This window comes from Magnolia sinica, chromosome 7 (genome assembly GCF_029962835.1).
Source record: "Magnolia sinica isolate HGM2019 chromosome 7, MsV1, whole genome shotgun sequence".
Taxonomy (NCBI): Eukaryota; Viridiplantae; Streptophyta; class Magnoliopsida; order Magnoliales; family Magnoliaceae; genus Magnolia; species Magnolia sinica.
In genome coordinates, this window is record NC_080579.1 from 83,132,177 (window position 1) to 83,156,853 (window position 24,677).

Genomic DNA, 24,677 nt, shown 5'->3' on the forward strand with positions numbered 1-24,677 from the left:
TATGGTTTTTTTTTTTTTTTCTCTCTCTCTTCATGTAGGTTTATGTGACCATATCAACAGGTTGGATGGCAAATAAACATTAAGGAAACATTACTTTAGCCTAGGAATTTTTTTAACGGTTATACGTTCAATCATTACTGTTTCCGATAGTGTGGTCCACTTGAGATTTAGATCTACTATATTTTTTGGGCTCATGCTCTAAAATGATTGCAAAAACGTATATACGACGTGGATATGAAATACATACATCACGGTGGACCCCACAGTAAGTGCCGCACCGTCTATGGTGAGGCTGGGACCGCATATACTAGGATCCTCCCTCTCTACCATGCTCTACCACAATTTTCTAAGTCATCTCTCTAGTTTTTTCTTTAAAAACATTCTATTTTCCCTCTAGTGGTTGCATTTGCATACGAAAGAAAACCCAATCTCCCTCTCAAAGAACCACATCAAAACTTCTTTATTTCTGTCCTTTTTCCTCCAAAAGAAATCCAAAGCTCTCTCTCTCTCTCTCTCTAAAATCCAAGACATGGGTATTGGATCTTTCTTCACGAAAGGCCTAAAGAAGTCCAAACCCGCCCTGAATTCTCCCCACGAGACCACGAATCCAACATCTAACAACCCAGCGTCCAACAACCCTACCTTCACTCCTCATCGATTGAAAAGAACGCACCTCGATGAGCTCCAAGACGTCTTCCGTAAGTTCGACGCCAATGGCGACGGAAAGATATCATCGACAGAACTCGGCTCGATCATGGCCAGCTTAGGCCACCCAGCATCCGAAGAAGAATTGCACTCGATGATCGGAGAGGCTGATTCGGACGGTGATGGTTTCATTGATTTGAATGAATTTATTGAGCTCAATATCAACGGCGTGGATGCAACGAAGATCGTTGAAGACTTGACCCATGCATTCATGATCTTTGATGTCGATGGGAACGGGTCCATCTCGCCGAAAGAATTGCAGAAGGTGTTGAGGAGTCTGGGAGATGATTGTACGGTTGATGATTGCAAGAAGATGATTAGTGGCGTGGACCGTAACGGGGATGGGTTGATTGATTTCGAAGAATTCAAGATCATGATGACACAATCTCTGCCGTTCAAGTTGCAGAGGGAGATCGAAGGGTGAGATTTCATCTGTTTCTTTTCCTTCTTTCACTAAGTGGTTTTGAATTGGGATTTTGAGAAATGTATATATTTTTAATTTCTTTTTTCTTTTTCTTGATGAAATCAAGATTTTATGGGTGGGTTAATTCATTTTTATTTTTTATCTTTGTGTGAAGGAATTGAGAGATGCAAGAGATTTGTTAATTTTAAATTAGATTTTTTTAGATGGTGTTTTCTGTATTGGGTTTTGGGTTTATGGACCATACATCCAGTGGGCCGGTCCCACTCTTTAGTGGTAGTAGTCCATTGTAGTGGATGATCTGAGCCGTTTGATGGATTATTCGAATTACCAGTCGAATGGTTGGGATTATTCAATTGGTTCGGTTTGGGGCCCTGGCTGGTAAGTCGCAACAGTTGAACGATTCTGATGATTGCTCAGGTAACAAATGCGCAGTGGGACAGTGCGGTGTACCAATTCATGGTCTTGCCTCTTTGACGACTTTTTTTCTTTTTTCTTCTACCCCCGTCCGTCTCCAGTTGGGAACGGGGAAGGAGCTTTGTATGGGTCTTATCCGCTCCGTCCATCCATCGTTATTTAAAAAAATAAAATAAAATCTCTTTATTATTATTTTTTATCATTTTAAGTTATAATCCAAAAAATGAGGCAGATACAAATATCAAAGTAGACTATACGAGGTATTAAACTCTTACCATTGAAAACTTCTTGAGGCCACAGAAGTTTTGGATGGATGGAGCTGATATTTGTGCTTTCTCTTCATCCAGGTCTATGTAATTTTATTAATAGTTTGGACGGAAAATAAAAAACTTTCAACGGTGAGAATCACTATCGCTGCTGCTTCCTGTGGTGTGGTCTACTTAAGCATTGGATATACCTCATTTCTGGGCTTATACCCTAAAATGATACGAAAAAAATGGATGGACGGTGTGGATAAAACCCATACATGACAGTGGCCACTCAAAGCTTGTACCCGTTTCAAGCTGGAGGGGCGGGGTAGGACGCAATCCGCGTCCAACTTGTTTACATCCATTACTGGGCCACTTTTTGGTCGGTCAGGAATGAGTACTCGGGATGTGTTTATGGGTATGATCGAGCCGTAGCGGACTGGGTGTTACCTGTGTAACACGTTAGTATGTTACTTTGACCGATCCACGTTCATCTCATTTTAGGACTTATCCCAGATCTTAAAAGCAGATTTGGATCTCAGGTGGACCACAGGAACCACACCACTGGAAACTGTGGTGATTGACCATTAAAAACTTATTGTGGGCAAGTTTTGGATTAAGCTCATCTTTGTATTTTCCCTTCATCTAGATCCGTCCGGCTTTATCAAGAGGTTTGGATGTCAAATAAAACTTACGGTGGGCCAGAGAAAGATTTTAATAGTGTTCATTCAATCACTACTGTTTCATGTGGTGTGGTCCACTTGCAATTTGGATCTTCTTAATTTTTTATCCACATCCTAAATAATATTGAAAATTGGATGGACGGCGTGATCAGGGTAACACCAGCTAACTTGTTACTGGGTAACACCTAATCCACCTCCCGATCAGAAAGCGGATTGCATGTGATCCTGGGTAGAGGTGTACATGAGTCAAACCAAGTCAAGCTGGCTTGGCTCAGCCAGTAGATGACCCTAGCTCGAACTCGGTTCAACTCGGTCCTCGAGCTTGACTGACCAGCTTGGCTTGGTTCGGTCAGTAACTCAGACTAGTTCGAGCCTATGCGGCAATTTCTCAAACACATGAAGGGCACTTTCAATTTCTCACATAATGCAAAGTAGCAGTATTGGTTTACATAGATATTTCATCAAACACTCAGGCAACATAAAAATTAAGATACAAAGGTATTTGTTTCATATCCATACCTTCCTTGCCACCGGTTGACACTTCATTAAGTCATTTCATCAAACACTTGCTAAGCAACATCAATATTAAAATAACTGAGTCACCGAACTGGTTCGATCCGAGTTCGATTCGAGTTGGGGTTTGATCTGAGTCAAATCGAGCTCGGGCAAGTTTGAACTCGGCTCGAAATTTTTTCTGAGCTCAAAAAATCAGCTCGACTCGACTCGAACTCAGTTTTGAACCGAGTTGAATCAAACTTTTTTGAGTCAAGTCAAGCGAGCTAACCGATCTAACTTGGTTCGCATACAGCTAGGGGCGTACATTAAGTTGAGCTGGCCTCAGCTCGGCTCGGCTCGGCCACTAGCTGACTTCAGCTCGAACTCGACTCCGCTCAGTCCTCGAGCCTGATTGGCCAGCTCGACTCGGTTTGGTCAACGGCTCGGGCCGAGTTCGAGCCAAGATCGAGTCAAGTTCACCATTGAGGCATTTTCACAAACACCTGTACTGCACCTTTCAAATCTCATTGTATTTGAGATAGCAGCAATGGTTTTACATGTATTTTATCAAATACCTTCTAAGCAACATAAAAAATCAAGAAAAAAAGGGTGTTGGTTTCATATACATACCTTCCTTGCCACCAGCCACACTCTTTAAGTCATTTCATCAAACACTTGGTGAGCAACATCAATATCAAAGAAACCGAGTCACCGAACTATTATGATTTGAGTTGAGTCGAGTTGGGGCCAAGTCGAACTCGGCTTGAACTCAGCTTCGAACCAAGTCAAATCGAGCTTTTTTGAGTCGAGTCGAGTGAGCTAACCGAGCTAGCTCGGTTCGTGTACACCCCTATGTACAGCTCTAATCCTGGGCACAAAGTTATATCTGTGATCACGTCCATCTCCTTTTAAAGACCACAAGAGTACATGAGCTTAAAAATGAGGCAGATTCAAAACTTAGGTGGGCCTCACCAAATGAAACATTGGGAACGAAAACGTACTTACCATGATGTTTATATAATATCCAAACCGTTTATAGGGTTATTATCATTCAGATAAACTGTAGGTAGAATGCCCTAAAATGAGCCGGCAAAACTGTTACCTGCCTCACCTAATCCGCACCCGCTGGTAACAGTTTCTCTAAAATCTCTTAGAAACTGGTTACCCTCGTAGGTACGATTTCCTGGAATTGGCATAGTGCTCACCTTTATGGGCGTAGTCTTCTAAATCGTATGCCTATTAAGTGAAGTCAGGTAACTGCTTACTAAGTGGGGTCCTGACCATGGTCAGTTTAAGCATGGTCCTTAACAAGAGATGGATCCAAATCTCACGTGGAGCACATGGAAAACAGTGGGGATTGAACGCCCACTGTTAGAAATTTCCTGGTGCCCATACCACATAAAGCACTTTCACTTGGGCCCCACATGTACAAAACATTTCAAATGTTCTGCATGTGCCAACTTTGCAATGTCTATGTGGTACTTGTGAACTATGCCACATCTGCCACCGTCCATCTTTATTTGGGTCCACGTCTACAAAGCCCTTAAATGTGCCGCATGTGCCAACTTTCCATTGTACATCGTTGGTTGTGTGATACATGTGACAATGCCACGTTCATGTAGAGCAGGCCCCGGACGTATTGTTAGTACAAATGGATCCAAAGAAGCCTGAATAGAAGTGGATCAATTCCTTCAAATCCAGCTCTAGTCCTACGTAGCCCATGTCATAATTGGGCCTCAGGTGCATCCAAATCAAAGAAATTCATTCAGGATATAGAGAAATTGTAGTTGCGAACTGGAAATCGTCCGTAACTTTTGATCCGAGTATCGTTACGGAATATGATATATGAATTTTGACGGGAACATGCCATCCAAGGCCAACCGACAAACATAAGTGGATCACGTCACACTACTTCACGAGAAAATGACTCAATATCTCTTGGTTTTAAAGTTTTAGTATATGATTTCTTCTTAAGAATTGCTTCTAATCGTACAAGAAATTATTCCATGTGATTAAATTAGAACTTTCAATATTTAGTAATATTTACTATTTTAGGTAAATTCCACTTTAGTCAAATTAGGACTCTTAATTAAGATTTATGTTTTATTATTTAAAGCATTCTAATTTTGTTTTAGAGACATGAATAAAATATTTTAAAATTTTCTTTATTTCATGTGGATTCAAGAGCTATTACACCATGTAGAGTTAAGGTTCATACCATATAGAGGAGATAATATTCTTCCCTATTCGTCCCTTTCATGCATCATACACGTGCCACCATCCATCTTCATTTAGAAATCACTTGTAAAAGTGCCTCACATGTGCCAACTTTCCATTGTCCACCTTTTATTGTGTAGCACACGTGACACTATGCCACATGTGCTACCATCCATCTTCACTTGGGTCCCACATGTACAAAGCTCCTCAAATATGCCATATGTACCAACTTTTCATTGTCCATCTTTTGTTATGCAACAGACGTGAAACCTTCACATGTGTCACCATCTATCTTCAATTGGGCCTCACATGTTCAAAACACCTCGCATGTGCCACATGTGCCAACTTATCATTGTTGTAAAAGTGTTGTTTTTATATAATTTTTAATTAAAAAATATTATATATATATATATATTAAAAAAAGGGTTTGCAAAATACCTTTTTCAAGTGTTTTGGGAATAGTCCCACATTGGAAAAAGAGGAGAAAATTCTTTGGTTTATATAAGAGAGGTGGAGTATCTTTATGTTTATTCACTTGGACCGAGGTGCATCGGACTTGCGCGCACGCTCGAGCTAGAGCTCGGGCACGGACTCGGTGTGAGGGCGTGGGCATGTGTGGTTGTAGAGGCTCTAGTGGGGCAAAATTGATTGCTGACCATGCAGAAACTACTACATATAGCTAGCCTAACAGCTAGAAACGGCTAGCCAGTGTCTCACAACGGTCAGCATGCAGCAGTTGTTACACCACATGCAAAATGGTCAGAAACTGCCAATAACGACTAGTTTCTCCCAAAAGCTAAAAACGATCATTTGGATTAAATTCCCTGGACCATAACTCCCAGCAACCTTAACCTATATATACTGGGCCTGGATGGGTTTCCAAACTATCACAACACTCTCCAACAAACTCATATCCTCTCCTATAAACTAGAAAGTTCCAGCAAGATAGCAAGGTTCATCTGAACCATTGCCTAAAGAATAGACCAGCAATGTGATCTACAACGGTTCATCTGAACCATTAGCTGAAGATAAGACCAATGCAGTGGTCTAACACTGATTTTCTTCTTCTCCTTTTGAGTTTTTTCTTTTTTTCTATTTCTGCCAGAAATTGTGTAACAAAGTTCCATGAGTGGGTTTTCGTGTTTGCTGAATGCAAATCAACATCAGGCTCGTCATATCTTAGAAGCGATTTGCCTGTAACCTTTTAGCATACTCAATCTATTTAAGCAGGGAAAAATTATGCTTTAAGGACGACATTCAAATACGTGTTTCAGCCTGTCCTGGTTTCAGAATACTTTCGGTTTTCATATTTTACAGAAAATATTATTTCTGTATAATTTTTCAACAATCTTAAAACGTAATTTTTAATAGAAGCCGATAGTGTATCATCTATCAAGTTGATGAATCAGGACTTGATTCGTCTTGATCGGTTTGATGAAACCAATTTTATCAGATGGTAAGACAAACTCAAGTTTCTTTTGACGACACTTAAGATCTATTATATTTTAGATCTAACTCTGCAACTATTACTTGAAGCATTTGATAAAGACACACCTGAACAGATCCTTGCCCGCACCAAATGAGCTAAAGACAAACTCCTGTGTCATGGACACATCTTGAATGCGCTCTCCAACCGTTTGTATGATCTGTACACACAAATATCATCAGCAAAAGAAATCTAGACCGCCCTAGAGTTCAAATACAAGGCTTAAGAAGAAGGTACCAACAAGTTCCTGATTGTTAAGTACTTCGACTATAACACGATATGTAACAAACCGCTGCTGACTCGAATCCAAGAATTACAGCTAATAGTAAATAAGATCAAAGCCATTATGATTGATCTTCCTAATCATTCCAAGTCGAGGCTATTATTGCTAAGTTTCCCCCAATGTGAAAAAACTATAGAAAGAAGTTGCTGCATAAGACTGAGGACTACACAATGGAAAAAATCCAGAAACATCTAAGAATTGAGGAAGAATCCTGCAACCGCGATAAAACGAATACTAACAAGAATTCCTCGTCCAAAGCACACGCAGTAGAAAATATAAACAATAAGAATCCCAAGAAGGACGATTTCCTGAAACTTAATAAAGGAAAATTCAAGAAAAACACCTAGAAGAAGAACGAAAAGTTTAAAAGCCCATGCCATGTCTGTGGGAAAATCGGGCATTATGCTCGAGTTTATCGATATCGCAAATCTAAAAAAGAAGCTAGTGTAGTAGAATGTGATATTGTGGCAATGATCGCTGAGATGAACACAATCCAAGGAAATGTTCCCAGTTGGTGGTACGATACTGCCGCTACTGTATATGTCTGCTATGATAAATCAACCTTCAAAACCTATGAGGATTGACCAATGGTCAAGAAGTCCAAATGGATAGTGAAGTCCGATCGAAGGTTGTCGGTAAAGGAACCGTCGAACTCATATTTACCTCTGGGAAGAAAGTGATTCTAACAAACGTATTTCACATCCCAAACATGAGGCAAAACTTAGTTTCTGGAGATCTTTTGGGCAAACCAAGAATAAGGGTGGTGTATGAATCAGGAAAACTGAATCTGTCGAAGAATGAGAATTTTGTTGAAAATGGATATGCTTATAACGGTATGGTCAAGTTTTCTCTAAATGAAAGCAACACTTCTGCGTATATGGTTGAATCCGTTGGACTATGGCATGATAAACTAGCCTATATCGGGTATAGTACCTTGAAGTTCATGGCTAAAAATGGTTTAATCTCACAAACATAAAATGAAACCGATAAATGTAAAGTGTGCATACGATCCAAATGATAAAGAAACCCTTTCTAAATGTCAAGAGATCATCTTAAGTATTTGATCTTGTGCATAGTGATATCTGTGAGTTAAACGACATTCTTACTCGTAGAGGTTGAAGGTACTTTATAACCTTTATTGATGATTGTTCTAGATATGTGTATGTATACCTTTTAAAGAGCAAAGATAAAGCATTGAACATCTTTAAGGTATATAAGTAGAAGTAGAAAACCAAATAAATAAGAAGATAAAGATTCTCCGTAGCGATAGAGGAGGAGAATACTTTTCTAATAAATTTAATAACTTCTGTGAAGAACATGAACTAATACATTAATATATTATACCATACATACCTCAACAAAACGGAATAATAGAAAGGAAGAATAAGACATTAGTAGAGATGGTCAACTCAATGCTAATACAAGCAAAGTTGTCACTCAATCTATAGGGTGAAGCACTGCTTGCAGCGTATCATATATTAAACAGAATTTCATCTAAGAAATATAAAACATCTCCATATGAAACATGAAAAGGTAGAAAACCTAACCTAAGATATCTTAAAGTGCGGAGGTGTCTTGCATATTGCAGAACTCCTAATCCAAAAAGAACTAAGTTAGGACTCAAAGCTATTAAATGCGCCTTCTTAGGGTATGCACAAAATAGTAAAGCTTATAAAATCATAGATCTAGAGTCTAACGCTATAATAGAATCAAGAGACGTTGAGTTCTTTGAGAACTCACTATCCTTGGAGTCAAAGGATAATGAAGTCTAAACTCCTGATAGAGAACCAAATAGTATAACTCACAAATAGTGAAAACTCCTATTGAACCTCGTAGGAGTCAAAGGACAAGAATAGAGAAGAGTCTAGACGATGATTATATAGACTTTCAGTGCATCTTTTTCCATCTTTTAGAAGGAGATAGAGAAAATGTTATAAAAAAATACCTATCGTAATGACTTAGCTTTTTGAAAAGAGGCTATTAATAATAAGAGGCTATTAATAAAAAAATACCTATCGTAATGACTGCTATCTTTTAGAAGATGATCCTAAAACATATAAAGAGGCTATATCCTCTAGAGACTTAGCTTTTTGAAAAGAGGCTATTAATAATAAAATGGAATCTATAATGTTAAATCAAACATGGGAACTAGTAAACTTACCTCTAGGTTCTATACCTATAGGTTGTAAGTGGGTATTTAGGAAGAATTATCACATTGATGGGATTATCCAAACTTTTAAAGTTTGACTAGTAGCTAAGGATTTTAAACAAAAAGAAGGGATATATTATTTTGACACATATTCTTATGTAACTAGGATAACATCCATTAGGATATTATTTGCACTAGCTTCCATACATCATCTTCACATCCACCAAATGGATGTAAAGATGACATTTTTGAGTAGTGACCTCAATGAGGAGGTATACATGAAATAACCTAAAGGATTCGTTCTACCATAAAATGAAAATAAAGTGTATAGATTAATTAAATCTTTGTATGGATTAAAACAAGCACCAATACAGTGGCATGAGAAGTTTCATTCCAAAATACTATCTCATAGTTTCATGCATAATATAGCTGATAAATGTATATATTTTAAAGTTGATGGTAGCTGTATTACTATTATTCGTCTATATGTTGATGATATGTTAATAATTAGTAATAAAATGGAAGGTGTAACTGAAACAAAGAGGTTTTTATCTCATTGTGGGGAATACTTTGTGTCAATCTCATTATATTGAGAATATATTAAACAAGTTTAACCATCTGAATATTAAAGAAGCAAAAACTCTATTAGATCCAAGTATTAAGCTAAAAGAGAATAACGGAAGAGCAATTGCACAACTAAAATATGTGAGTGCTATAGGGAGTCTTATGTATGCTATGCAATGCACTAGACCAGATATCGCATATGACGTGAGTAAACTTAGTAAGTTTACTAGTAACCCTAGTACTGAACACTGGAATGTAATTAGTAGGGTCATTGGTTACTTAAAAGCAATAAAATACTTAAGGATATTTTATTCAGAATTTCCTACCATATTGGAAGGATATATTAATGTGAGCTAGATATCAAGTGCGGGAGACAACAAGTCTACTACAAGGTGGGTATTCACCCTAGGAGGTGCAATTGTATCTTAGAGATTCAAGAAACAGACCTGCATAACACACTCGATTATGGAGTCTGAATTTATAACCCTGGCTGCAATACGCAAAGAGGTTGAGTGGCTAAGGGATCTTTTACTAGAAATCTCTTTTTGTGTAAAGCCTATATCGGCTGTGTCACTACATTGTGATAGTGAAGCCACATTAGCTAGAGTCTATAACGACACCTATAATGGTAAGTCTCGACATATAAGTCTTCGACATGATTATATCAGACAATTGATTCGAGATGAAATCTTTGTTATTTCCTATGTGAAATCAAGCAATAATCTAGCGGACTCTTTTACTAAACCTCTACCGAGAGAGGTAGTAAAGGCAACATCTAGAGGGATGGACTTGAAACTCTTCAACCGAAGTTCCACCAGTGATGGTAACCCAACCTAAAATCAGAAAATCTCTAATTTTGGGTTTAATGGGTAAAAATAAGTTACTGATATGTGAAAAGTTTTCAACACTGAAATTTTTTACGACCTCATCCATAATAGATAAGTACCGAGCGTTACTAAAGAGGGTTGAGTCTTAGAACTCTTAATGAAATCCAGTCTAAAAGACAAGTGTCTTATAGTAATGAAGACACTAGAAGGATTTCACCTATGTGGACGTAGAGATGGTATCGTCTCTCATGATAGTTGGAGTTTCTCTCGGGATCGTTCATGAAATAGGATGAGCACATGGCCATTAATTTTGCTAAGCAAGATTGTGGGAAATTTAAAATATAAAGTAGTGAATATGTGTATAGTTTATCCAGCTCTGTTATCTAAGAATAACTGGTTCAACGTTGTGGCTACCAGTCATTTCGATAAAGCTTTAAGATACTTACACTAAGGGAAGATTCAAATCGAAAGATATATTTCTTTATACATATAAACTGTTTCTATTCTGGTAGAAATATTTTTTCGATAAATATATTTTAAAAAACAAGTGGGGGATTGTTGTAAAAGTATTTTTTTTATATATATTTTAATTAAAAAATATATTATATACATATTAAAAAAAGGGTTTGCAAAATACTTTTTTCAAGTGTTTTGGGAATAGTACCACATTGGAAAAGGAGGAAAAAATTCTTTGATTTATATAAGAGAGGTGGAATACCTTTATGTTTACTCACTTGGACTGAGGTGCATCGGACTTGCGCGTGCGCTCGCACTCAGGCTCGAGCATGGGCACGGGCACGGGCTCAGTGCGAGGGCGTGGGCATATGTGGATGTAGAGGCGCTAGTGGCACACAATTGATTGCTAACCATGCAGAAACTATTGCATGTGGCTAGCCCAACAGCTAGAAACAGCTAGCCAGTGTCTCACAATGGTCAGCATGCCGCAGCTATTACACCACATGCAAAACGGTTAGAAACTGCCAATAACGACTAGTTTCTCCCAACAACTAGAAACAATCATTTGGATTAAATTCCCTGGACCATAACTCCCAGCAACCATAGCCTATATATATTGGGCCTGGATGGGTTGCCAAACTATCACAACACACTCCAGCAAACTCATATCCTCTCCTATAAATCAGAAAGTTTCAGCAAGACAGTAAGGTTCATCTGAACCATTGCCTGAAGAACAGACCAGCGATGTGGTCTAGAATGGTTCATCTGAACCATTAGCTGAAGATAAGACCAGTGCAGTGGTCTAACACTGATTTTCTTCTTCTCCTTTTGGGTTTTTTCCTTTTTTTTTTCCTATTTCTGCCAGAAATTATGTAACAGAGTCCATTAGTAGGTTTTTGTATTTGCTGAATGCAGATCCACATTAGGCTCGTCGTATCATAGAAGCAATTTGCCTGTATCCTTTCAGCATACTCAATCTATTTGAGTAGGGGCAAATTACGCTTTAAGGACAACGTTGTAATACATGCTTTAGCCTGTCTTGGTTTCAGAATGCTTTCGGTTTTCATATTTTACCAAAAACATTATTTCTGTATAATTTTTCAACAATCATTGCCCTTCTCCCATTTTGTGGTACATGTGCTACTATGCTACATGTGCTCCCATCCATGTTTCGCTTGTGCCTCATGTGTCGCTATGCCACATATGCTATTGTCCATTTTCAATCATTCTAATTATGCCACATGTGACAACATGCTAAGTGCACCATTGTCCATCTTCAATCACTCTAATTATGCCACGTGACAACATGCCACGTGCGCCAATGTGTTAATATGTCACTTGTGTTATATGTGTCACTACAACTTCAAACACTCCCATGTATCATGTGTAATGTCATTAAACTTAACTACTCACATGGGTTCTTGGTTTAACTCTCTTTTATCGCGGCATTAGCTGGTATATTATTCAAGGGATTCAGGTAGTTTGGGCTTGTTGGTGAGGGCTAGAGATGTCTTGGGTTGCTGGATGTACATGCTCTTGGTGGAGGGTTTATTCTATGAAGTTTGGGGCCGGTGTGTGTGGTAGTATCCTTTGTCTTGAAGGATCTGGTGTAGGGTCTTGCCCATGTTGGGTGTGTGTGGTAGTATCCTTTGTATTATTGCCCAAGTCCCCAAAATCTCAGGTAAGTTGGGCTGATTTGTGTCGAACCAAATTGAGTCCCACCGAGTCTGAGTCAACTCAAACTAGTCCCACGAGAATTGCCCTGAATCTTGAAACCAAGTTACAAACATCCACCAGTATGGGCAGGGATATTGTACACAAGCACATACGTGCCTCAATCTAAACCGTTAAAATTTCAGGCCCGACAGTATATGTGCCATACCTCTATAATCAGATGGTTTGGGTTATCCTAGCCTCCTGACTATCAGGAATTTGCTTGATGACCGTGTTCTTTGCTCAAAAGCCTTTCTGTGTACTACAAGTGCCATTCATCCATGCCAATCCGGACCTTCCAAAATGTGAGTGCCATAATCCATGGTGCATAGACTAAATTTCACATTTCTGAGACACTCATAACAGTCTGTTTTTTGCCTTTGAATTTGGACCGCTAACCTTTCTAAATTAACCACCAATTTGGTTTGGTGGAGGATCATCTGATCAGGATCATTTTCAGTCTATGCTACATTTAGCGTAGATATGAAGGAAATGAGGAGGGCTTTAGAAAATTTGGATGATTCTCAGGCCCAAGTCCTGGATTCCATGGTAGAAGTAAATTTAGAGACAAAACAAAATCCCTAGTCGACTTTTATCAATGGTTTGTTGGAACCACAAGTCCAGGCCAAGCTCACTGACTTATTCAGACAGTTTGATGATTGTTTTGTGTGGGATTACCATGAGATGCCTGATTTACACCGAAACCTGGTTAAGCATAAGTTGCCAATAAGGAATGGGTATTGATCACACAAACAACCACCCATTCAAATAGAAATGTAAGTTACTTTGAAAATAAAGGAGGAGATCTAATGACTATTAAAGGCAGGTGTAACACCCTGAATTTTCGGGGGCCGAGGAGATACTCGACTCCTGATATCCCGAGTACCACTTATGCCTTGCGAAAGTGGGATTTTATAGTTTTTTTACCTAAAATTTGAGCATTCATAGAATTGAAATAGACTATGCGATGTACCCTGAATAAACGTAAATTTTAACGCAAGTAAATCAACTATCAAGTAAAATATGTCTATATAGAGTATGAGACTACAACTGAGCAAAATATATAGTTTAAAAAATACAAAATGTGTCAACCCTAAAATCTCATCAACATCCTAAAGGTGTCCTACATTGGCCCACCCAACAAATGGAAATACAAGAACTCCTCCTCTTAATATATATGCCTCCTCCAACGCATCAAACTTCACAGTACCTACATCTACAACGATGCCTAGTTGGTGTTTTAAAACACCATCCCAGGTGCAAGTGAGTAGCTAACTCAGTGGTTCTATTATTTCTAAGTTACATATATTATCGACTCAATCAGCACAGTTAGTGATACATAAGAAATCAAGCATTTCCTAAATACTCTTGTTAAATACACGAATGAGATTATGTAATGACGCATGTACCTTACAATCTAACACTCCCTCACAAGCGACTTTAATGTTAATTTCACAAATGCTAACACTCCCTCACAAGCGACTCCAACGCCAAATCGTAAAATCATATCTAATATAATGCGGTGAATGCGTATGTTAGCCGAGTAATTATTAAGTTCTATTCATCCAGCATATTGGCGAAGCTAAGATATTAACGTTATATCACGTGTCTCGTTGCAGCACGTAGCGACTCCTCACCAATGTTCCTTAGTTCAAATTTAGGTATCACCCGTTTATCTCATAAATCAACGATTCCAAAGATACGACAAGATACCTAAGGGGTCGTTTGGCACCATAGTTTAGAGGGGATTGGAGGGGGTTTCGAATCCCCTGGTTGTTTGGCAGCATAAAGTAACTGGGGGTTTCAAATCCATGGGATTTCCAATCCCCTCTTTGAGGGGGTTTGTAATCCACGGTGAGAGCTTGGATTACACCTAAAATCATTTCAATAGTTGCAAGTATAACATGTGTGTCACTATAAACTATCATTCTATTGGGCACATGGCCCATTAATGATGATCAGCACCGTCCAAACATTATCCAACACCGTCCAAACATTGTCCATGTAAATCAATGATTTTTAATTGTTGGTTAGTCACTTAGACATGATCTTGTGCTTGTGACCCAGCCGAGACTTGGAATTTCATCATTTTCGGGCAAAACATATATTTCAGCAGGCTTATCACAACCATTGTATCAAAAGTTACATATCTCACTAATTAGAAATATTAAAGTTGATTTAGTAATTAAATTCAAATCCATGTAAATATACTACAGATATGTACTTTTGGATTAAAGTTGATTCACACTCCAGTGTGCCAAACACACTGGGAGAATTGCAAATCCAGAGGGGTTTCTAATCCTAAGGGTTCTTAATCTAAGGGGTTACAAATCCACACTCCCAAACAGGCCCTAAAGGTATAAGGATCAACTGGTATGGATCGTCACCCAAACACCAAGTATGATCACTAAATTCTGAGGTGCGGGCTTGTCACATAAAACTAAATTACCACAAAAGGAAAAATGGCTCGTCACCCAATTCCATTCACGCCCGGGTCGTTCAAACAGTATTCTGGCACAGAACCATCGACCGGATAATTTGACGGGGGCCGTTCGAATAATAATTTTTCACCTTTATCAATTCTCATTAGTCACTATAGGGAGGTTCGTCACCCCAACATAGGCCGACAGCTTGGACATGGTGTCCCATATCACTATGCCCGGCTCATGAGTCTTAGTGGGATCGTATCGCACTAATGGTTATGAATGAACTCATCCACTAGGAACTGAGTATCTTAGATTTAATTTAGTCGTGTCATACATGGTGAACATACATGATCAGTAGGTAAGTGGACTAATTTGATTGACCTACGAGAACTCCAGCGCAACCAACATTGGGTGCAAGAATCCCATGTAGCCTAACTATTGTGGACTGTCCGTGTTCAGCCTGGGTCGATCGAACGAGCCTAGGGTGGCTAACCTAGCTAGGGCCACCCCTTGGTTTGGGCAATTTACCAGCAAACCCAACATTGTTAGCAATTATAAACATTGTTAAGGATTAACAATTCATCAGGAAATTACAATAAAATTTCATATGAAATCTAAATTTGACAACACAACCACTTATGCATTTCATCAAACATGCATATGTGAGCATCAATAGAACAACACACCTACTTAAGTATTTTATTAAATATGAGAGCATCCATGCCACACTCATCTAATCATCGAGGCATTTTATCAAACATGTGAGCCTCTATAGAAAAATACATTCACTATAATATTTAATCAAACATGTAAGCATCCATAAACAACCAATGATACATATTACAACCAAATACGAAATATGGACATGCTAGCTATTTACAAACTGTTTACTACAAAAAATATCAATTGAGACCCTCAAGGGTCAATAAATGGAAACCTAGGCATAATGGTCCGCACCTCTAAGAAGGAGAGCTCTTAGGGTTAGAGATTTGGGAAAAAATCATCAATTCTCAAATCAAAATCATGAGAACATCATTAATGACTAGAAATTTGCACTAGGTTATTTAATTGAAGGGTAAGATATAATTCTTACCTTTGATTCTTGGCATGGATGGATTTGGTGGACATTTGGTACTGGACATAGAGGTGGGCATGTTGGACCCGATCCAGGGATCCGACCCGACTCAGTACCGTTCCGAATAGAACTGACGGCATAGATTGGCCTGATCGAGTCTGTCCATCCAGATCCGATCATTTTTCAGATCAGGTTCGAATAGTAGTGTATCCGGACAGAACCGATCCGAAAATTCGAACCAAACCGACCTGACCCGACCTGACCCGGGGATGTAAATATCCCTCTATTTTACAAAATATCCCTGTATCTTTGGGCTTTCGTTTGGCGCCAAAAAAACCTGCCGAACATACACTTAGCCCCCAACTCTCTCTCTCTCTATCTCTCTTTATATCTGTCTCTCTCTTTATATCTGTCTCTCCCTTTCTGTTGAAGATGAAGGTGAGTAGAAGACTAGTTAGATATGCGGTAGATCAAATACCTCTCTTTCTGCCGTTAGATTTTGGAGATTTCTCTGTTGGAGAGATATACACTGAGATACGATGGATAGTTGTGGACGGAAGAGAGAAAGAGAAAAAGACTGATAGCAGACATTGATCGAAAAAGGTCGGCGTACAGCTGTTTACAGGCATCGTCTTGACATCCAAACCCAAAGACGGAAGCAGATTGGCTAGTGTAACGTTAGCAAGTTCTGTGGCTCTAATCACGAGGTATGTGTTATATCCAAACCGTCCATCCATTTGGCAATATCATATTAAGGGTTGGGACAAAAATAAAACAAATCTAATCATTAAGTGGACCACACTACGAAAAGCAGTGAGGTATTGAACGTCTACCATTGAAACCCTTTATGGGTTCACAGAAGTTTTGGATCAACTTGAAATTTGTTTTTCCACTTCATTTAGGTCTTTGCGACCTTAAGAATAGATTGGATGGAAAAGAAACATTATGGTGGCCCTACAAATTGTTTAACGGTGAAAATCATCATCTCCACTGCAATTTATGATGTGGTCTAGATGATCTTTGGATCTAATTCATTTTTTTTGGATAATGCTCTAAAATGATCTCTAAAAATAGATGAACAGTGTAAATATAGTAAATAGGTCACTGTGGGGCCATGTAACGTGGATCTCCTTTGAACCGTTCGTACAACTCGGAGCTCAAGGAGCGTCAGTGCTCGTCTTCGCACGACACGTGCCTAGATCAGCTAGCTAGCTGGTGCTAGCTGTACTTAGAGGGAGATGGATCTGCTACTCCCCTTGTGGCTGATGGTCGGTGCTCTGTGGGGCCCACCATGATGTACGTGTTTCATCCATTCCGTTCATCCATTTATACAGATCATTTTAGGGCTTGATAAAAAAAGTATAAGGATATAAATATTAGGTGGGCCACACCACAGCAAAACAATAATGAATGGATATTCACCATTAAAATCCTCCGAAGGCCCACTGTACTGTTTATTTGAAATCTAATCGGTTGATTTGGTCATAAAGACCCAGATGAAGGGAAAAAAATAAATATAAGCTTGATCCAAAACTTTTTTTGCCCATAAAGGTTTTTAATGGTCAAAATTCATTCAACAATATTTCCTGTAATGTGGTCCACTTAAGATTGAGATATACTTCATTTTTTTTCATATCATAAAATGATATATAAAAATAGATGGATGGCATGGATGACACACACACATCATGGTGGGCCCCACAGAGCACCGACTACTAGCCACTTGTGAGTTACCATTTACAAAGCTTCTTCAAGAAGTTATCTCTGTTGTGTAAAGCTTCTTCGAGAAGCTATCTGCGGTGTAAAGCTTCTTCAAGAAGCTATCTCTAGTGTAAAGCTTCTTTAATAAGCTAACCATCCATTTTTTTCCTACTGAGTAAATTATGTGGGGCCATTTTGAACTTTTTTTGGTTTATCCACACGGTCCATCAGTTTTTATCCAAACCTTACTCAATCCGATCTGACTCGATTTTTCTAACCAAGTCGGAGTCGGATCGATACAAGCCACTATGAGTTCGGATTTGTTCGAGTTAAATGACCTAGATCCGGTCCCAAATCGGATCGAGTTCGGGTCGGGACCTACAAATTTCGAACCTGGTCGAGTTGGACCAAATTCGATCCAACTCGGTCTGATGCCCAGCTCTAACTAGACAAAGGTTTGATTAAAGAAATATTAACCCTACAAGCACCCATATTTCCCTCTCACACACACACACACTCACTCTCTCTCTCACCTAAGTCAGGGCATGAAATTCGTATGGGAGAAGGGGGTGTCCAAATAAGGGCTATTTATAGTACTAGAATGTGCACAAATAGCCCTGGTGACCCCTTCTTCAATAAAATTTACCCTAGGGGATGTTGGTTTTTACGTACAGGACCATCCGAGGGCCCACTAGCTTATTTACATCATGGAGCGATAATCGGATGCTTCAATTAGCCATGAGGGCCCCACTTACGATTGACGGTCATCGTTGATTGATCGAGGCCACGACTTTACGGATATGTGTGGAGAAATATCCTTAACTCGCACCTTGAGTTTGGTTGAAATCCAACGTTCATAAAGTCGCAACTTCACAAAAGAGAAGAGAGCCTAAGTTACCTAAATTTCAAGTTTCTACGTAGGACATTTGCACATCCCATGCACCCGACCTTCTACCCAAGTTAAGCAGTTTGCGTACTTTCTTGGTTCACCACCTACGATGGACGTCAAGCCCACTAAGATGAATGTCTTTCTATAGCTTCGAGTTTAGTGGCCCACTAATGAGCGGTCCAAAACTTATTCAGATAATTAGGACATTTCTGAAATTAATTAGGTATGATGATTTCTTATGTGCAATGATTAGGGTCTGTATTAGCTAAGTTCATAGTGTGACCTATTTAAAATTAGTGAAAATAGAGATTCGATGATGATCACTCTAAACCGTTAGTTCTTAAGCTAAATGAGTAACTGGGTTGATTTGGTTTGTTAATTAAGATCTGACACATAGTTTTCTCAGCTTTACATAGTTCTTTATTTAGTTATTGTTGTCTCTATTAGTCAGTGATAGGTTGGTTATTTTTAAACCCTACATGAACAAATCACGAGGCTAGACTTGAGGTTTAAGTGATCGGACGGATTTGTTGACTTCCTACAGTTGATTAATCAAATTTGTGCAGTTCTTTACTGGTACCACCCCCGTATAGGCTCACCTCGAGCGTTGAGGGTCAGTAAGTGACAACATAGTCTAGTTATGTCGAAAAATTTTAAGGATTTTTGAAATTTTAAAATAGTAAAAATCCAGGGCATTACGGTAGGATTCATCAAGCCCATCAAATATGCGAAATGGATCTACAATGTGGTTCTGATCATCAAGAAAATTGGTAAGCTCCGAATATGTATTGACTTTAAGAACCTAAACCAAGCCACACCTAAGGATGAGTACCTCATGCTAATGATTGATTAGCTGATCGACTGAGCAACTCGGCATTAGATTGTTTCCTTTATGGATGGCTAATCGGGATACAACTAATTGCTAGCTAGTTGTGTTATTTGGGCTCAAATATTCAGGGAATACTTATCAAAGGGTAATGAATGCTATCATTCATGACATGATTGGCCACTTCATGAAAGTATACATTGATGATGTGGCAGTCAAATTGATTGATGCCGTAGAACATTTTGTGAATTTACGTAAATCATTTGAGCAAATGAAGGTCCATAAACTGAAAATGAACCCTCTTAAATGCTCTTTTATTGTCTCGGACGAAAACCTCTTAGGATTCCTTGTATATCAGCGAGGGATCGAGATAGATCAAAATAAGACTCGAGTAACTATAGATTCTCAGCCACTGAGGAATAAAGTAGAGTTGCAACACTTTCTCAGCTAGGTTAACCTTATGCGTATATTCATTTCTAATTGTGCAGGAAAAACTATCATGTTTTCTCCATTAGTGAAGTTGAAACAAGGAGATGAGTTTATATGGGAAGTAGAACATCAGTTGGCTTTCGATAAAATTAATGAAAACTCGATGAAGCCACTTATGTTGATGTCGTTAGTCAAAGGTTGACCACTTAAGATATATGTCACGACTTCGGCAGAATCAATCGAAGCCTTAGTAGCGTAAGCTGATGATGATTGGAAAGAGCTTGCAGTCTACTACCTCAATCGAACGTTGCTAGATACTAAAAGTTAATATTCTATAATAGAAAAATTATGCTTGTCATTGTATTTTATGACCACTAAGTTAAGACATTATTTACTAGTTGATTCAATTAATGTAATTGCAGTTATTGATTTAGTGAAATATATGTTAAATCAACAAATTTTGAATGGATAAATTGGTAAGTTGTTGTTAGCTTTATCCGATTTTGATCTTAAGTATGTTCCCCAAAGAGTAGTAAAAAGATGGACCATTGTAAATTTTTTGGTCGATCATCCATCTGACATAAAAAGTCAATTTCTTCCATAGATGTTAAACTTATATCATGTATATTTGATGCGTTGGAAACTGCTTTTTGATGGTTCAACAACTGAAAAATTATCAGGAGAAGGGACTATTTTAATCGCCTCAGATGGGATGACGTAGGAGTTTGCATTCCAATTAGAATTTGAATATACAAATAATCAAGTTGAATATGAAGCTTTGGTGAGCGGCTTGGAAATGTTAATGGAATTAGGTGCAAGGAAAATAGAAATAACAGGTTAGTCACAAATAGTAATAAACCAAATGATAGGTTTGTTTAAGTGCACTAGTGTTACTCTATTGCCAAATTATGCCCTGGCAACCCAACTGATGGATAATTTTAATGAGCTCGAATTGAGACATGTAACACGAAAACATAATGTTGACGCCAATGAGATGACATAACTAGCAGCTGGACTCCAAATCACCCAAGGGTTCAATGAGAGAATAATTGTTGTGTAAAAGAGGTATTTACTATCAATCTTTCAAAGGGAAATGGCCTTGAAAATCAATCAGGTTGAGATAACTAAAAATGTTTGGAGAATTCCAATTAAGAACTATCTTCAGTGTCCTCGAGCCAAAACCAGCAGGGCTATCAGGAGAATAGTTGTGAATTATGTCATGGTCGACATCAAGTTGTATAGAAAAGGGGTCGATGGCATGTTATTACAACACTTAGGCCAAAAGGAGGCCATGTTGGCCATGACCAAAGTACATGAGGGGATATGTGGAGCCCACCAAGTTGGAAGAAAGATGAGGTTCACAATTAGGTGCTATGAGTATTTTTGGCCAAAAATGATGGTCGATTGCCTTTAATATGCTAGGGGATGTGAGGTATGTCAGAAACATGGGCCGATGCAACACGTGCTTGCGAGTGAATTACATCCTATCGTAAAGACTTAGACTTTTCAAGGATGTGCAATTGATTTAATAGGTCAAATCCATATCATCAATATTTTTACATTCATCAATGATAGTGACTTTTGTGGAGAAGCGTTCCGGTAGGGATCTTAGAATTTTCTTACAAATGCACGGGACTGGAACTCTTTCCCCCAACCCCCACATGGAGTTGCAAATGTCATTAAGCTTTGTATAGAATTCCAAAAAAGTTTCATGCTCCTCCATTTTGATATTCTTAAATTGTGTGGTTAGGAGCTGAAGCTTAGGCCGTTTCATTGTCCTAGTTCCTTCATGGGTAGTTTCCAATAGATCCCATGCTTGTTTAGTTGTTTCACACATATATATTATTTTGAATTCTTCTTGTGAAACTGCACAATAGATTGCATTCAAGGCCTTTGCACCACAAGTGGACCTTGATTTTTCAAACTCGGTCCAAAAGGCTTTTTTTTAAAGGTCTAGATGTGGTAACACCATCATCTGACACAAAATGTTCCATCGGTGCCACCCATCCATTCTCAATTATGTCCCAAACTGTATGATCCAAAGATTTCAGAAATATGCGCATTCTTGCCTTCCAATAGGCATAATTGGATTGATGAAAAAGTAGTGGTCTTGATCCAAGAACTTAGAACTGCTAAAGATGTTGGGTTAGCAAGAAGCTCTTCGATCAACAGGTCTTCATACAAGAAGTGCTCATCGCTGACATACTCAATTGAGTCCTTGAAATTTTTGGTACATTTCCAATTTTCTTTAATAATTTGTTGGTTTTTTGCAATTAGATCATCCAGTACATTTCCAATTTTCTTTAATAATTTGTTGGTTTTTTGCAACTAGATCATACAGGTTTCACAAGCAAATCAATCGTATTCATGACCAAATCGATTGTATTCACGAAAAAATCGATATCTTTCCTATCTTCTATAGTAATTTGCAGATTTCATATAGACCTCAAGGTGGGCATGTTATTTTTTTTTAATGGTTGATGTAGGTTACATAGACTGCACATGACGGTGTTCTATCGGCCCCACTATGATGTATGTGTTTTGTCTATGTGGTCCATACAATTTTTTCAGTTTATTTTAAGGCATGAGACTAAAAAAGAGGTCAATCCAAAGATTAGGGGGACCATATGTAGCATCTTGTAAAATTTTGTACTGAAACATTGTTACGTCCACAAGTGAGACTATTAGGGAGTAGTACTAGTCTAACTAAATCCCCTAATTAGGCCGAAATTGACGAATTTATGATAATTAGAGTCGGACACCCTTTTTTGCTAATTGCGAATGAGTAGCATCGCGAACTTAGGTGAAACCGGCACTAACGGGACCTGCGAGAAATCCCGAGGGGTAACTTGTGCCAGAAATACCCCAATTAGCTGGATTAGGTTTATACCGTATGTTGGTGATCCCCTAGACTTGAAACTATAGAATAACGTCTGTCTTGTCGGGCTTAAAGTCCATTACAGACATTGAGCCGAGATAGTACCTAGGATCGGTCAACTTTAACTCACAAGCCAAGTGCATGAATTATGCGAATGCTTAAGGTGATAACCTGAATTTAATCGAAATTATGACCATTCATTCTTTGTCGAAGTTATACCTTTTAGACCATTGGATGATGACCAAATTTAGAACACTGATCGGGATAATTACCCTACTCACATCTATATAGTTGTAGACTTGATCAACGTTTGGTGACTGTCGATCTGAGTTAGGGCTTTCCTAGTTGATCGATATGTCCGATTATCGAAGGGTTATGTTAGAAAAAAGATCTCTTAGTGGGAGACTTATCCCATGGCCTATATTAACCCGTACACCTCTTGGTGGATCCCATTGGGTGGAAACCTCCCTTAGCGTTAGTATAATGAATAAAGGGCCATTGGGGGCCATTTGTACACATTCTAGCACTATAAATACTATTTCCTTTCACACCCTCGCCCTACACGAATTCGTGCCCTAACCTTGAAATAGACAGAGAAAGAAGAGAAATGATAAGAGAAAGAGGGTGAAAGGGAGATGGATCAAAGGAGCTTATCCTACTCACCTTTGATCAGCGATCTAACAACAACTAGATCTTTCATCGGAGTCTTATTAGTAATAATTTGAGGTAAGTGTTGAGTCACACTTGTAAGTCAATGATTTTTATAATTGTTTTCTCCAAATCTTACAAGCTTGAATGCTTACTTAGGTCGTTCGGTGATCTTTCCCTAAAAATAAACCGTAACACTAGAAGCCTTAATCGAGCGAATCATCGCAAAGGTGCGGTCAATTACTCCTAGGTTGCCATTTATCAACCCTTGAGTGTCTCAATTAATGATTCTTGATTGTGAATGGTTTAATGCATGATAACATGTCTACACTTGGATTTTAATTGCAAATTGTGATAATTCTCGCTTATTAATGCTTAAATATTTGATGAAATGCTTGAATGAATGATTTGTTAAATTTAGGATTTGTGCTAAATTTCATTGTGATTGTTTAATGGTTTGTTAACCTTTAATTGATAGTTAGAACTGCTAAAGATGTTGGGTTAGTCGGCAAATCGTTGAACTAAGCGGTGACTCGAGTTACGTTGACCACCCTAGGCTTGTTCGATTGACTCGGGTTAAATACGAACGAATGACAGTAGTTGGACTATGCAGGATGCTTGCACCCATTACCGATTACGCTGAGGTTCTCGTAGGTTAGTCAAAATTTTCTAACTACTGATTGATCGTGTATGTTCACAATGTATGACCATAGCTTATTGAATCTAGGATACTCCATTCCCATTGAATGAGTCTACTAATAACCATTAGCGATGACTCATGAGCTGAGTATGGTAATATGAGATACCATGTTCATATTTTCATCCTATATTAGGATGACGAGCTTTCCCGTAGTGACCATTGAGCAATGTTATGGACAACTTGCCTATTGTATGTGTTTAACTAGGAGTGATGAACCCAAGTAGACCAAGGGACACTAGCTAGGAGCCGTTATGGATGTTACGGTCATTACGAGCCTAGTGATCCGGTTGAGACCAATGATAAAAATAGAAGTACTCTAGATTCCTCAATATATATGTTGGATGAATATGACTCAATAACTACTTTACTAAACATACATATCAACCACATTTCATTAGCTTAGGTTGTGGCGATTTGGCATTATAGTTACCTGATGAGGGA

The 24,677-nt window shown here is 38.5% G+C and overlaps 1 protein-coding gene across 1 annotated transcript; it reads left to right on the plus strand.

The window, feature by feature from the left end:
• The first annotated feature begins 371 nt into the window (after positions 1-371).
• On the plus strand, positions 372-1,331 carry LOC131252163 (probable calcium-binding protein CML25). Its single transcript, XM_058253029.1, has one exon. It carries the CDS (start codon positions 530-532, stop codon positions 1,127-1,129), a length of 600 nt encoding a protein of 199 aa, XP_058109012.1. The 5' UTR covers positions 372-529; the 3' UTR covers positions 1,130-1,331.
• Positions 1,332-24,677: the final 23,346 nt, after the last annotated feature.

Bases quoted from the DNA above. Each gene is read 5' to 3' on its own strand.
- LOC131252163 (XM_058253029.1), top strand. From the start codon at position 530: ATGGGTATTGGATCTTTCTTCACGAAAGGCCTAAAGAAGTCCAAACCC.